The following is a 15,383-nucleotide window of genomic DNA, read 5'->3' as shown; positions in this document are numbered from 1 at the left end:
TGGTGGCTGTGGCGCAGGTTTGATCCCTGGCCCAGGAACCTCCATGTGCCACAGGCATGGAAAAAAAAATCTCAACTTTGCAGAAGATATGCTATAGAAAAATATATGCTTAGTTCAAGGTAGTTTCTGTCAATTCAGGAATTGAAATCTGGCAATACCGGAAAGAAGGATACTAACATTTCTTATGTCTTCACTTGACAGTTTTAATAGATAAAGACCAGAATCCCAAGTGGAAACCAGCTAATCTAAAAGAAGTTACTGATGAAGATTTGAATAATCACTTCAACTCTCTGGGAAGTAATGATTTGAAATTTTGAAGTAACTGGATTTTTAAACTATTATTTTGGAGCAGAAGTTGGTAAACCATGGCACATGGGCCAAAGCTGGCCTGCTGCCTCATTTTTTTTTTTTTTTTAAATATATCCTTCAGCTAAGATTGGTTTCTGTATTTTTAAATGGTTGGGGAAAGAAATCAAAGACCAGTATTGCATGGCATGTGAAAATTACATGAAATTGAAATATCACTGTCCATAAATAAAGTTTTATTGGAACATGGCTTTACTCATCTGTTTAAATAACTATGACTGTCTGGAGTGGTTACAGTAGAGACTGTAAGGCCTGCAAATCCTAAAATATTTATTATCTGGTCCTTTTCAGAAAAAGTTTGCCTTTCCCTATTTTAAAATAGGGAAAATTTCGAGATTCTTAAGTTAGTCTGCTTAATTGAAATGGGAATTTTATGTTTTGGTTTTGGGTATTGCTTTTTAATGTTAATTATGTAAATTTATGTATTGGTTATAAAAATTAAAACAAAATTTGAGGGATACTGTGTTAACACATCACAGAATTTTCTCCATATATAGATTTTTAAAAAATTTTATTTATTTATTTATTTATTTTGTCTTTTAGCCATTTCTTGGGCCGCTTCCCACAGCATATGGGGGTTCCCAGGCTAGGGGTAGAATCAGAGCTGTAGCCGCCAGCCTACGCCACAGCCACAGCAACGCGGGATCCAAGCCACCGTCTGCAACCTACACCACAGCTCATGGCAAGGCCGGATCCTTAACCCACTGAGCAAGGCCAGGGATTGAACCTGCAACCTCATGGTTCCTAGTTGGATTCGATAACCACTGAGCCACGACGGGAACTCCCAGATTTATTTTTAAATAATTATGAGTTACTATAGAAGTGTTTCTTTTATAAAAACATTAAAAAAGATTTTATGAGGTTGTCTCTCCAGTATTATCAACTCAGCCTTGACCTTCCCTGACGTTAACCAGAATCCCTTCGTATGGTGAAAGTAAAAGCACTGTTTCTTGTTGTTTGCAGTATTTGCTAATCTGGCAGAATGAGGCATTAGGACACTCTAATCTCTAAGAGACACTCTACTTTCTGCAATTTACGTCAGACTTTTATGTGATAGTTATTTGTCCTTACACAGTTCAAATCAGGAGAAAAAACTAAAAACAAGAAGACTTTAGTTCCAAAGAGAAACACCTTCAATAATTGGTATTGTTGGAGTTTGCATTTTGGATCAGCAGTAGCAAACCCGACTAGTATCCATGAGGACACGAGTTTGATCCCTGGCTCCACTGAGTGGTTTAAGGATCTGGCATTGCTGTGAGCTGTGGTGTAGGTGACAGACATGGCTCAAAGCCTGTGTTGATGTGGCTGTGGCGTAGGCTGGCAGTTACAGCTCCAATTTGACCCTTACCCTGGGAACTTCCATATGCCACAGGTGTGGCCTAAAAAAAGACCAAAAAAAAAAAAAAAAAAGGTATTATTGACAAAATAAGTTTTTGGGTTTTTTCCTTTACTTTTTAGCTGCCACCCCACCCCACAGCAATGCCAGATCTGAGTTACATCTGCAACCTACACACCAGCTGACAGCAGTGCTGGATCCTTAACCCACTGAGTGAGGCCAGGGATCAAACCCATATCCTCATGGATACTAGTTGCGTTCTTAACCCCACTGAGCCACAACAGAAACTCCTACATTTATATTCTTAAAGCTCCTAAATTGGATGTGAATGATCTAAGAAAATATTTGTTATAAATGGATTTTTATTCCTCCCTTTTTTTTTACTAAAAATGCAGAAAATGTTAAGTCTTTCATGTTAAAAAATTTTGAAATCACAATGGGGAAGAGCATTTGCTTGCTTAATTTAAATAAGAACTCATAACTAGTTGACTGCAACTAGACTTTTATTGTACAGTTAGGAAAGATGGTGTCACAAAAATATTTGGGAAAAAATATACCATTTCATAAGTAAGCCTTACAGTGAAGAGAATTTGCTAACAAACCTTGACTTTAGTAAAGATGTAGGGAGTACATCTGAGTTCGTCCCCACTTTTCCAAGGAAGACCTGTCTGGTTTGGTCACACAGATACAAGATGAGGGCATTATGGTTAAGCACACAATTTATCCGTTAGAACTTTGTTTCCATATTACTGTTACTTGATGTAATTTGTAATCCGTCTCTTTCGATTTCTAAAACTATATAATTACAAAAAGTATAGTTCCCCCATCTCATAAAATGCCAGTGGATCTGAGTTAGGGCTTATGAGTGTCTTGCTATTTCTTTCATTCAACATGTCTCTTTTTAATGCTCATAAGGCAGTTTGACACAAATTATTCCTTTGGGACTAAGGTCATTTTAATCCGCTTCAAAATTGTGCTTTAAGTGCTAATAACCGTAGGTAGTTTGCAAAGAAGGGATAAGGCAATGGAAAGTGGAGAACTCCTGCATCAAAGGCCTGTGACTGAAAGGTAATAAATAGCACTCGAGATGCTGAACTAGGGAGGAGTAGTGAAGCACATCTGTGGGATTATGGGGGGTTTGGTAAATGAGAATGGTAAACTGCTGCTTCCACAGTTGCCCTCTACAGTTTCTTTGTCACGCTGGTGGAGCTCCTCTGCCCCTCTATGGGATGTTCTTGAGGGAAAAGATTCAGTGGTTGGGCACGTGTCAGAGTGGTGGTAAAACATGGAACAAGTTGTGTCCTTGACTTCAGATGAAAACACTGGAAGCTTGCTTTTGGAGCCTGACGTGTGAGTGTTGTTTCTCTCGCCTTCTTTTTCCCACTTTCCTTTCCCTTATAATTTGGCTACTGTTCTGACTTCTTCTGTATTTGTGAGCTAAGTTGGAACAAATGTTTCTCTTTGCAGTAGCTAATTATTCGGTCTTCTATTTTTTCCTGCTTCAACAGCCTTTCTACTTGTTCATGAAAGACCTTCAGAATGAAGTAAATCCAGTATTTAAATATGAAGGTATGCAAAAAAAAAGTTGTTATCCTATTAAAGATGTTTTCATTGATCTTGTCATCAAGGCTAAACTATATCTTGATAATAATCATACACAGTGCATGTGTTTATCCAACTCCCTTTCCTTTTCTGATTTGGTTTATCCGCTAACTCACTGATTATGCAAGCCTTTCTAGTTCCTTGTCCATGGTTTGACATATAATTTGGCATGTATTTCCAAGTAAGTCTCTGTAAGTTACAAGATATTATACTCTTGTTAAAATGAGTTGGGGGTGAGAGGGTGGTGCTTGGCAACAAAGCCATACTGCCATAGTATCAGGGTGGCAGCAGAGATTAGACTTGTAGCTAGCTATGGATCTGGCAGGCATCCCTATATTAGACCCCTAGGAAATAGAGGTCCAGGGCAAAGGAGGAACCTGAGGTTAATCTATACCTACTAGTCCATGTCCCTATGTATGCTGAAAAATTTAGTGTCATGTGCTGCTTTCATATGGCTTTGTGTTCTCATCATAATATGTACTATCTCCCATGCACAATTATATCTCTTAAACAGCAGTGACCTTGCAACCAAAATAGATATAAATGTAAGATTTAAAATGAATGAAAAATGGCAACATAGATGTCATGTCTGACTCGTTAGTATAAAAACAAGTTGTAAACCTAAATTTTTCTTCATGGGCTGAAAATATGTTTTGCACTTTTGGGAAACTTTCTATTCTTAGCCTTTCAACTTCAGATCCTTGTATAAATAAGGGTGATGATTTTTATGTTTTGTAAAGTTGCTAGATTATAGGTACAACAGGACATTACATGTCCTGGGACTTGGTGAAGTAAAAGTTAAATGACCAGTTGTCCAAAGGCAACTGTGAAAGATAGCACATCACTCACTTCAAAGAACTTTTTTTGCTCATTTACCTTGGAGAATTCACTATTTGATTGTGGGTTTCAGAGTACAATTGCTAAAATTAGAGGTAGTAGTTCTACCTGCTTATAAGGTCAAATATGCAGTTATGTCATTAGAGGTCACAAGCCTTTTTCTGCCTTTCTTTAGATTTCAATGACAAGGGTCTTTTGTAATTTATCTTAATAAAAGGATTTAATAATGCCCATGGGCGTAAATAATTCCCTTTCCAATTAAACTCACTGTGTAGCAAATCTTGATGAAAAGATGAATTTCTTTTAAGTTACATCTTCTCAATATTTTCTTCCCCGCTTCTGGATTTTATGTTACCAATGATTTTTTTTTTTTTTTTTTGGTCTTTTGTCTTTTTAGGGCCGCTCCTGTGGCATATGGAGGTTCCCAGGCTAGGGGTCGAATCAGAACCACAGCTGCCGGCCTACACCACAGCCACGCAGGATCCGAGCTGCATCTGCAACCTACATCACAGCTCACGGCAATGCCAGATCCTTAAGCCACTGAGCAAGGCCCAGGGATCGAATCCAAAACCTCATGGTTCCTAGTCAGACTCGTTTCCACTGCACAACGATGGGAACTCCCATCACTGATCTTAAATAGTACTTAATTTTTTAAAAAAAGGGGAGCTTCCAAAAAAGGTAGCTAAATTTATGAAAATAGTATAATGTATGGCTATAAATGCCCTTTGGTGTTGTTACCATTAAAAATATACATGAGTATAACCTTTGGAGGAGTAATTAATCTTTTATAAAGACAACTGTAAATTCTCATGCATAATCTGGTCCCATAGTAATTTGGTGACTGCCCATGTGCCAGCCCCTTGCATCTGTGAGACAGTAAAGCTTAACACAAATACAGCCCTGAGACCAGGTTCTTCCTTCCACCTGCCAACTAGGGCTTCTATTATTTTACAGTTTACTGGGTTGCTGTTTATAAAAGCTACCCATGCTTGTTTTCTTGTATAGTAATATCACTGGGCTACCTAATTCAGTGCAATAAACATTGTCATGACTTCGTAAATTGTATCTTGTTAAGATGCTTACAGGCAGAGTCTGAGTCATCCAGTAACAGTTGTGATTAATTAGGGTCCTGAGGTTCAAGCTGATAGTTATCATTTTCATCTACAAAAGTAAATATCTCATTAAGGACAGGGTTCGTGGTAGACCTTTTCTGCATGGATTGCTTTCTAATGCTTGGTCATTGTGTTATGAAGTAGGGATCCTTGACTGAAAAGATTTTGACAAACAAGACCTTCTGTTAACCATTATGGCTTGAGTGGCATTCTCTTGCCTGGCATTTCAAGGAAAATCCTTTCATGCCTTGTGGGTTTTTGTAGGTTGACAAATAGCTATTTTATAGGAATGTCTTTAAAATAACCATTTGGAAACCTGGGGTACCTTTAAAATTCTTATTTCTTTGGTTATGGCATTACTGCCTATGGAAGAAAGTGGTGTGATATATAGCTGAGTCCTTTGGTGCCACAGAACTTACATTTAGCCCTTTAATGACTAAAATCTAAGATCAAGCAGACAGAAATGAACATAGAACTGTTTAAAACCACTTTTCATTTTAGGTATTCTTAGACTCTTGATGCTATCATAGATTTTTTTTTTAATACCAGATGGAGTTATTTGTATTTATTCACACCAGTTTTTGCTATTGTTTTGTGTATTTAAACTAGCACCAACTTTATCCACAATTCAAGGAAGTGTCATCCTCCTCCATGCAGCATCAAGGCCCATCACTCTCAATATACGGGATGTCATAGTACTTGATGTTGTTGCCTGCCCACTGCTGCAAGGCATCAGTCAGGATTTCCTGGGACAGGCGGTGTGCAAATTCGGACACCACAATTTCAGGCCCTGGGGGTTCTTTCACTTCCTCTTTGATGTTAACTAGAGAAGGTATCCTGGGTAGAAATCTCTCTTCAGGCATAAAGCTTTCTTGACTTGCAGGCCTCTTCTCACTCTCAATTGTGGTGGAAAATGGGAAAGTTTGCTTTGATTTCATGCAGCCCATGTTATGAAGAGCTTTGACTAAGTGAAGGAAAGCAGTGGCAAAGACTACTTCAACAGCATCTTAGGAAAACACCAAGCATTTGTCCTCTCCAGGCCACTTCAGAAATCAATGTTCCCATTCACCAGTCTTCACATATAGTGTTTATCTGTCAAGAGAAGGGAAGTTTCATTCTGAAGTCACAGAATGCAAAATACTGTATGATTAGGTAGCAAGTAGAAACAAATCACTTTCATCACTTGGAGGAAATGTGAGGTAATAACAGCTTTATCTTACAAAAGAAAAGAAAAGATGATCATTCATAATGGCAGCTTATAAAACAGGAAAACATTTTTTTAAGACCTTAAAAATTTTATAATACTGAAAACAGTCAAATTTTGCTACCCTAGATTTACTTATGTACACCAGGGTTCAGCAAACTATAGCCTTTGGGCCAAATTCTACTTGCTTATTTTTGCAAATAAAGTTTGCTTAGAACATAGGCATGTTCATTTTTTATGTATCATCTATGGCTACTTTCATGCTTCAGTTGCAGGGTTTAGTTGTGACAGAGACCATGTGGTTTGCAAGCCTAAAATACTTATTATCTGGCCCTTGGTAAGAAATGTTTGCTGACCTTTGATTTACATTGTTGAGGTAAACATATCAAAATTTGCTCCTGCCTCATGTTTATTTATCATGAGCCTGCACATCTTAGGCTGTGATTAAAGTCAGGTTTTACCCCTTGGTCCATGTTTATAACTCTTAAGAGTAGAATAGAATGATGACTTCTAGGCAGCACAAGTTAGATGTGGCAAAGTCACCAATTTTCCTTCTGAATTGGATATTATGAAATTATATGATAAGCTCAGATTAATTTAGAATTAGCTTAAAAGTTTCTCCCTCTAAATATCTAACTCTTTTTGATGTTTGGGTAGTAAATAGGCAGCAGTGCTTGTGATGTATCTTCTAAGCTTACTATTGGGGTATTGCCACTGAATTAACTTACCTAAGCTAGGACTTAAGGGTAACTAAAATGTACAAAGCAACTTCCCTGGGGGGAGGTCTAACTATAAGAAAGCGCAGGCAAAGCCTATGAATGAGGTTAGGGTTCCTGATTATATCTTAGATTTTGGGCCAAAGACAGCTGTAAAAATTCATAAAATAAAACTCAGATGACTACTTCTGAAACCACTGATCTTAAGATTAAAAACTAGCATGCACTTAATACATTTTTAAATAGTTTACAAGAAGTCCAGAAAAGGTGACCTTTGCCCAGGCCTTAGTACTACACATTTTTTCGATTTCAGTAAATTTTACCCAAGTTCTCCCATAACACACTTGTTCCCCACTTCTGTTCCTTTATAAGGATGATATGGAGGGATGGAAAGGAAATCTAGCTTTCTGCTTCTAATTACCTTTAGTTCTGTATGTCCTGCTACATGTTCCAGGGATGCATTTCAAAAAGGGAACAAGGGATGTGTGTGATGTGTCTGGTTTACTCAACTGAACTAGAAGACAAGAATTGACCTGGTTGTGCATCTCTAAGATGTAATGGCTTATATAGTATCTACTCTGTACTATGAAGGGTAGTTAAGGGAATCAGACTCACCTGAAAATGATTAGAGAATTCAGTGAGTGTCAGATAAATAAAAGGCCATGAGAAGAAGAATCATGAGATTATTCTGTTTTCTAAAATCTTTGGTTTTGCAAAAGCAGCTTTATCTTACCATAACAAAAGAGTGCCAGATTTATCCTTTCTCCAAAAACAATTTAAAACCTAGGCAATATATGGGGGGGGGTATTTTCAGGCATTGAACAACAGCACAATACTGTGATCCCCAAAAGAAGAAAGACACACGATGTTAAACACCACAATTGGTCACCACCAATTGCGATTTTGGCAGCTGCTTCCAGCATTATTGCAGGGGTTGGGCCCAAGCAGAGTGGTAATTCTCCTGCACTGTCAGGAGAGGCGGTGGTTGAGTTACTAGAGCAGAAGAAACTTATGAGACAAGATGGCAGAGCAGAAGGGCTTGAACACAACTCCTCCCTTGAAAACACCTAAATCACAACTAACTGCTGGACAACCATCAAGAGAAAAGACTGGAACCTACCCCTCAAAAAAAGATATTCTACACCCAAAGACAAAGAAGAGGCCACAATGAAAAGGTAGGAGGGGTGCTTTTGTTATATAATCAAATCGCATACCTGTTGGGTAGGTGGCTCACAAACTGGAACATAATTATATCTCAAAGGTTCTCCCACAGAGTGTAAGTTCTGAGCCCCATATCAAGCTCCCCAGTGTAGAGGTCTGGCATCAGGAGGAGGAGCCCCCAGAGCATTTGGCCTTGAAGAGCAGCAGGCCTTGAATGGAGGAGCTCCACAGGACTGGGGAAAACAGGGACTCCACTTCTGGAGGACACAGACAAGGTTTCATGTTCACTGGGACCCAGGACAAAGCAGTGAGTCTATAGGAATCAGGGCCAGACGTCCCTGTGGATCTTGGTTTGCTGGGCAGGCAGAGATTGACTGTGACTCACTGTAGGGGAAAGAATACTGGCAGTGGATGCCCCAGGGAATAATCATTGGCATGAGCTCTCCTAGAGACCACAATTTTGTCACCAAGAGCTGGCCTCACCCAACAGCCTGCAGGCTCCAGTGCTGGGACACCTCAGGCCAAACAACCCTCAAGGTGGGAATATAACCCAGCTCGTCAGCAGACAGGCCACCTAAAGTCATCCTGAGCCCAAAGCCACCTCTAAACACAACCATTGCCATGACCCTGTCCACCAGAGGAACAAGACCCAGCTCTACCTACCAGTGGTCAGGCATAATAAAATGAGAGATTGATAGTAACACAATAATAGTGCGGAACATTAACACCCATTTACATCAATGGATAGATCATCCAGACAGAAAATCAGGAAACACAGGCCTTAAATGACACATTAGACCAGAAGGACATAATTGTTATTAATAGAACATTCCATCTGAAAGCAGCAGAATGCGCATTCTTCTCAAGTGCACATGGAACATTCTCCAAGATAAATCACATGCTGGGCCACAAATTAAGCCTTGATAAGGAAATTGAAATCATATTAAGCATCTTTGACAACAGTGCTGTGAGATTAGAAATTATAAGAAAAAAAATAAACACAAATATGTGAAGGCTAAACAATTGTTACTAAACCAATGGATCACTGAATAAATCAGAAGAAATCAAGAACTACCTAAAGACATACGGAAACACACACACACAATGATCCAAAACCCATGAGATGCAGTAAAAGCAGTTCTAAGAGGGAAGTTTATAGTGATACAATATTCTTTTAGGGAACAAGAAAAATCCCAAACAGCCTAACAATGCACTTACAGCAACTGGGGAAAGAAGAGCAAACAGAACTCAAAAGTTAGTACAAGGTAAGAAATTATAAAGATCAGAGCAGAAATAAATGAAATTGAGACTAAGAAAACAATAGAAAAGACCAATGAAACTAAAATCTGAGTCTGAAAAACTTGATAAACCTTTTGTCAGACTCAAGGGAAAAAGGGAAAGGGCCTGAATCAATAAAATTAGAAATGAAAAAGGAAAAGTTAACAATTGACACCACAGAAATATGAAGGACTGTAAAAGACTATTACAGGCAACCATATGCCAATAAAATGGACAATCTAGAAAAAATGGACAAATTCTTAGAAAGGTACCATCTCCCAAGACTGATATCAAAAAGAAAATATGAGCAGACCTGTTTACAAGTACTGAAATTTATTATTAAAAAACGCCCAACAAAAATCCAGGACAGTATGGCTTCACAGGTGAATTCTATCACATTTAGAGAAGAGCTAACATCTATCCTTCTGAAACCATTCCAAAAAATTGCAGAGGAAGGAACACTCCCAAACTCATTCTACTATGAGGCCACCATCACCCTGATACTAAAACCAAATATACCACATGCACACACAAATTACAAGCCAATTATCACTGATGAACACAAAAAAAAATCCTCAACAAAATACTAGCAAACAAAATCCAATAATATATTAAAAGGATCATACACTATAATCAAGTGGAATTTATCCCACAGATGCAAGGATTTTTCAACATCTGCAAATCAGTGTGATACACCACATCAACAAACTGAAAAATAAAAACCATATCACAATAAAGGCAGAAAAAGCTTTTGACAAAATTCAACACCCATTTATAATAAAAAACTGTCCAGAACATGGGCACAGAGGGAACCTACCTCAACATAATAAAGGCCATATATAACAAACTCACAGCTAATACATACTCAGTGGTGAAAAGCTGAAAGCATTTTCTCTAAGATCAGGAAATAAGGATGTCCACTCCTGCCACTTTTTTTTTTTTTCTTTTTTGGTCTTTTGTCATTTTTTAGGGCCACACCCAAGGCATATGAGGGTTTCCAGGCTAGGGGTTGAATTGAAACTGTAGCTGCCAGCCTATGCCGTAGCCACAGCAATGTTTGATTGGAGCCACAATTGTGACCTATACCACAGCTCACGGGCAGTGCTGGATCCTTAACCCATTGAGCAAGGCCAGGGATCGAACCCACGTCCTCATGGATACTAGTTGGGTTCGTTAACCACTGAGCCACGATGGGAACTCCCACTCCTAGCACTTTTATTCAACATAGTTTTAGAAGTCCTAGCCATGGCAGTTGGAGAAGAAAAAGAAATAAAAGGAATCCAAATTGGAAAAGAAGTGAAACTGTCACCATTTGCAAATGATATGATACTATACATAGAAAATCCTAAAAATGCTACCAGAAAACTACTAGAGCTCATCAATGAATTCAGTAAAAATTGTAATATGCACAGAAATCTCTTGCATTTCTATACAGTAACAATGAAAGATCAGAAATAGTAATGAAGGAAACCATCCCATTTACCACTTCATCAAAAACAATAAAATACTTAGGAATACACCTAAGTATGCAAAAGACCTGTATTCTGAAACGTATAAGATGTTGGTGAAAGAAATTGAAGATGACATAAACAGATGGAAAGATGTACCATGTTCTTGGATTAGAAAAATTGATATTGTCAAAAATGACTATACTGCCCAAGGCAATCTACAGATTCACTGCAATCCCTATCAAATTACCAAGGGCATTTTTCACAGAACTAGAACAAAAAAATTTTACATTTGTATGGAAACACAAAAGACCCTGAATAGCCAAAGCAGTCCTGAAAAAGAAAAAAAGGGGCTGGAGGAATCAGGCTCCCTGACTTCAGACTGTACCACAAAGCTACAGTAATCAAAACAGTATGGCACCAGAATAAAAACATTAATAGAGATCAAATAGGATAGAAAGTCCAGAAATAAACCCTTGCACCCTGGTCAATCTATGACAAAGGAGGCAAGAATATGTGGAATATATGGAAGAATGGAGAAAAGACAGTCTCTTCAACAGGTGGTGCTGGGAAAACTGGATAATTGAAAATAATTAGAACATTTTCTAACATCAAATACAAAAGTAAACTCAAAATGGATTAAAAACCTAAATGCAAGCCCAGATATTTTAAAACTCTTAGAGGAAAACATAGGCAGAACACTCTTTGACACAAATCATGGCAATATCTTTTTGGATCTCCTAAAGTAACGGAAATAAAAATAAACAAATGGGACTTAATTAAACAGTTTTACAAGGCAAAGAAAACCATAAAATGAAAAGACAACCCACAGAATGGGAGAAAACATTTGTAAACAAAGTGACTAACAAGGGATTAATCTCATGCAGCTCAATATATATATATATATTAAAAAAATCCAATCAAAAAAAGCACAAAATCTAAACAGATATTTCTCTGAAGACATACAGATGGCCAAAAAGCACATGCAAAGATGTTCAACATCACTAATAATCAGAGGACTGCAAATCAAAACCACAGTGAGGTATCACCTCGTACCAGTCAGAATGGCCATTATCAAAGAGCTTACAAACAATAAATGCTGGAGAGGCGGTGGAGAAAAGGGAACCCTCCTACACTGTTGGTTAGAATGTAAATTGGTACAACCACCATGGAGAACAGTATACAGGTTCCTTAAAAAACTAAAAACAGAACTACCATATAATCCAGCAATCCCACTCCTGGGCATATATCCAATGAAAACCATAATTTGAAAAGATTCATGTACTCCAGTGTTCACTGTGGCACTATTTACAGAAGCGAAGACATGGAAGCAACCTAACTATCCATCAACAGAGGAATGGATAAAGAAGTTGTGGTGAATATATACAGGGGAATATTCGCCATAAAAAGCCATGTTGTTGCAGCAGCATGAATGGACCTAGAGATTAACATAATAAGTGAAGTAACTCAGAGAAAAACAAACATTACATGATATCACTTATATGTGGAATCATAAAAAATGATATGAATGAACTTATTTACAAAACAGAAACAGACTCCAAATTATGGTTATCAGGGGAAATTATGGTTATCAGGGGAAATGTGGGAGAAGGGATAAATTCGGAGTTTGGGATTAACATGTACCCACTACTATATATAAAATAGATAATCAATAAGGACCTACTGTATAGCACAGGGACTCTACTCAATAGTCTGTAATAACCTATATGGGTATGGAATCTGAAAATGAACAGATATAAGTATATGTATAATTGAATCACTTTGCTATGCAACAAAGTAAGACATTGTAAATCAACTATACTCCAATATAAAATAAAAATTAAAAATTTTTAAAGAGAGAAAAGGGAGCTGGGAAAGGGAGGCAGAAATTTGCATGGGGTAGTTCTAATTTAAACCAAGCAAGACCCTGAAAAGCCTTCGTTGGGACAAATCCCTGTTTTCTCTGTCTCTTAGTTGTAGAAAAGCTTTAGCTTCGTAGGCCTTCCTAGAGCTCCAAAGAGCAAATTTAACCAGAGAAGTGAGAAAATACAGAAGCAGGGGAAGCAGTCAAGCAAGACAAAATAATAATTGCTTAGCCACAAAACAATGTCAAGGACCTTTAGTTCCTCCTCAAAGGCTATAAGTAATATGGCATGAGCCATATCCTTGAGCTATTTTACAGATACTAAAATCCCCACCAGGTGGAGGAAGTTAACTGCCTCCTAACCACTAGCATGTAGACCCCAGAAGGTTGGAACCAGAGGCTGATGATAATAACTCCTCAAATGCCACCCAGGTACCTCACACCAGCCAATCAGAAGGATGTCCACTAGGTGATCACATGCCCTGTGACCCTTTCCTTCACCTTGCCTTTAAAATCCCATCCCCAGGATTTCCCTTTGTGACTCGGTGGGTTAAGGACCTGACTGTAGTATCTATGAGGATATGGGTTCAACCTGTGGCCTTGCTCGTGGGGTAAGGAACCAGCATTGTTGCCAGCTGTGGTGTAGGTAGCAGATGCAGCTCGGACCTGGCATTGGTGTGGCTGTGGTATAGGCTGGCAGCTGCAGCTCTGATTCAACCCCTTACCCCGGAACTTCCAAGTGCCACAAGTGTGGCCATTAGAAAATAAATAAAATCCCTTCCCCCAAAGCCATGGGGGAGCTTGGAGTTTTTGACCAAGAGCTGTCCATTCTCTTTGCTTGGCCCCACATTGGGCACCTCACAATAAACACTGTACTTTCCTTCACCACAATCTGGTTTCAGTAGATTAACTTTGCTGTGCATTGGATAAATGGACCCAAGTTTGGTTCAGTATCATCATCAAGAGTGCCTATCTGAAGGCTGGGATGTGCATATACAAAAATATATGCAAGAACCAGCAAAAGATTACCTGCTCTGGGACTTTGAAGTGAACAGTAATGCTAGAAGCTCGATGGGGAATTGTTGGGGTTCTAGACTAGCCAAAGCGAGGAAATTTTGTTGAACAATTCAGGCACTGAGTTACTACTCTATGGAAATCCTAGAGCAGAGTTTAACCAAACTTTCCTTAATGAGGTAGATAATAATATAATCTAGGTTTGTGAGCCATATGGTCTATGTTACACAACCCAGCCCTGTTGTAGCACAGAGGTAGCCACAGACAACATGTAAACAAATGGACAATGGCTGTGTTCCAATAAAACTTCATTTGCAAAAACAGGTGGCCAGCCGATAGGCCATACTGGATTGAATTCAAGCAGTTCCATTCTAACAAAGAACAAAATTCAGGACTATTTAAAGGAAGACAGCATAATCCAGATTCCTGCAAGGTGTTATCCACTATGGCTATCATACAATAAAGCGTTACTAGTGCAGAGAAGCAGGAAAAAGTGCCCCATGTTCAAAGGAAAAAAACGTTAGTAGAAACTGACTCCCAAATGACCTAGCACTTGATAATTAACAGAACTTAATAGATCTATAAGTAGCTATTTAAATACCTTCAAGGACGTAAAGGAAATATAATAGAGTGAACAAGCAGAGAAATGGAAATTGGAAAAAAAATAAAAACAAAACCAAAAACACAAAACAAGAACTAAAATGAAAAACTCACTGTATGAGCTATTGGGAACCGGAGAAGAAAGGATTAGTGAATTTGAACATAAATCTATAGATATAGCCAATCTGAACAATGGGGGGAGGATTTTAAAAAGCTGAATAGACACCATTAAAAAAATAAGTATGGCTTAAAAACAATGAGGAATTAGATACACTTCACGTAGAAGAAGGCAGGAAAGGAGGAAAACAGGAAGAAAAAAATAGGACAATTAGGAAACAAACAGCAAAGTGACTGACTTAAACCTATAGATAACAAAAATTATCTGAAAAAAAAGACCAAAATTTTCAATGAAAAGGCAGACTGGGGGCGCTTCCCATTGTGGCATAGCAGAAATGAATCCAGCTAGTATCCAAAAGAATGCAGGTTTGATCCCTGGCCTTGCTCAGTGGGTCAGGGATCCAGCATTGCCGTGAGCTGTGGTATAGGTCACAGACACTGCTTGGATCCCACATTGCTTTAGCTGTGGTGTAGGCCAGCAGTTGTAGCTCCAATTCAGCCCCTAGCTGGGGAACCCCATATGCCGTGGGTGCAGCCTTAAAAAGCCAAAAAAAAAAAAAGGGACTGACTAGTTAATAAATAAGATCCAACCTACGCAAGTGTAGTCAACTGATCTTTGACAAAGAACCAACGGTAAATTAACGGAGCAAAGATAATCTTCAATATTTGCTGGAACAACTGGACATACATATGTTAAATATATATATATATATATATAGAGAGAGAGA

At 38.4% G+C, this 15,383-nt stretch overlaps 2 protein-coding genes across 6 annotated transcripts in view; one reads left to right on the top strand and one right to left on the bottom strand.

Annotated features, from left to right (window-relative positions):
• HIBCH (3-hydroxyisobutyryl-CoA hydrolase) overlaps nt 1-555 on the top strand; it is a 145,619-nt gene extending 145,064 nt beyond the window's left edge. Inside the window, exon 14 of one of the 3 annotated variants that reach the window (XM_021076263.1) lies at nt 202-555. In XM_021076263.1, the coding sequence (XP_020931922.1) occupies nt 202-317 (116 nt within the window). In that variant the 3' untranslated portion in view covers nt 318-555. The remainder of the gene's footprint in view (nt 1-201) is intronic. The other 2 variants (XM_021076264.1, XM_021076265.1) reach the window with 2 other exon arrangements.
• Nucleotides 2,185-15,383, bottom strand: part of C15H2orf88 (chromosome 15 C2orf88 homolog) — a 165,832-nt gene continuing 152,633 nt past the window's right edge. For all 3 annotated transcript variants that reach the window (XM_021076261.1, XM_021076262.1, XM_003133545.5), the window contains one exon: nt 2,185-6,345. In XM_021076261.1, coding sequence (XP_020931920.1) covers nt 5,913-6,200 — 288 coding nt within the window. In that variant the 5' untranslated portion in view covers nt 6,201-6,345 and the 3' untranslated portion in view covers nt 2,185-5,912. The remainder of the gene's footprint in view (nt 6,346-15,383) is intronic.

Source organism: Sus scrofa, chromosome 15 (genome assembly GCF_000003025.6).
Source record: "Sus scrofa isolate TJ Tabasco breed Duroc chromosome 15, Sscrofa11.1, whole genome shotgun sequence".
Lineage (NCBI taxonomy): Eukaryota > Metazoa > Chordata > Mammalia > Artiodactyla > Suidae > Sus > Sus scrofa.
This window is presented reverse-complemented; position numbering and strand designations above follow the sequence as displayed.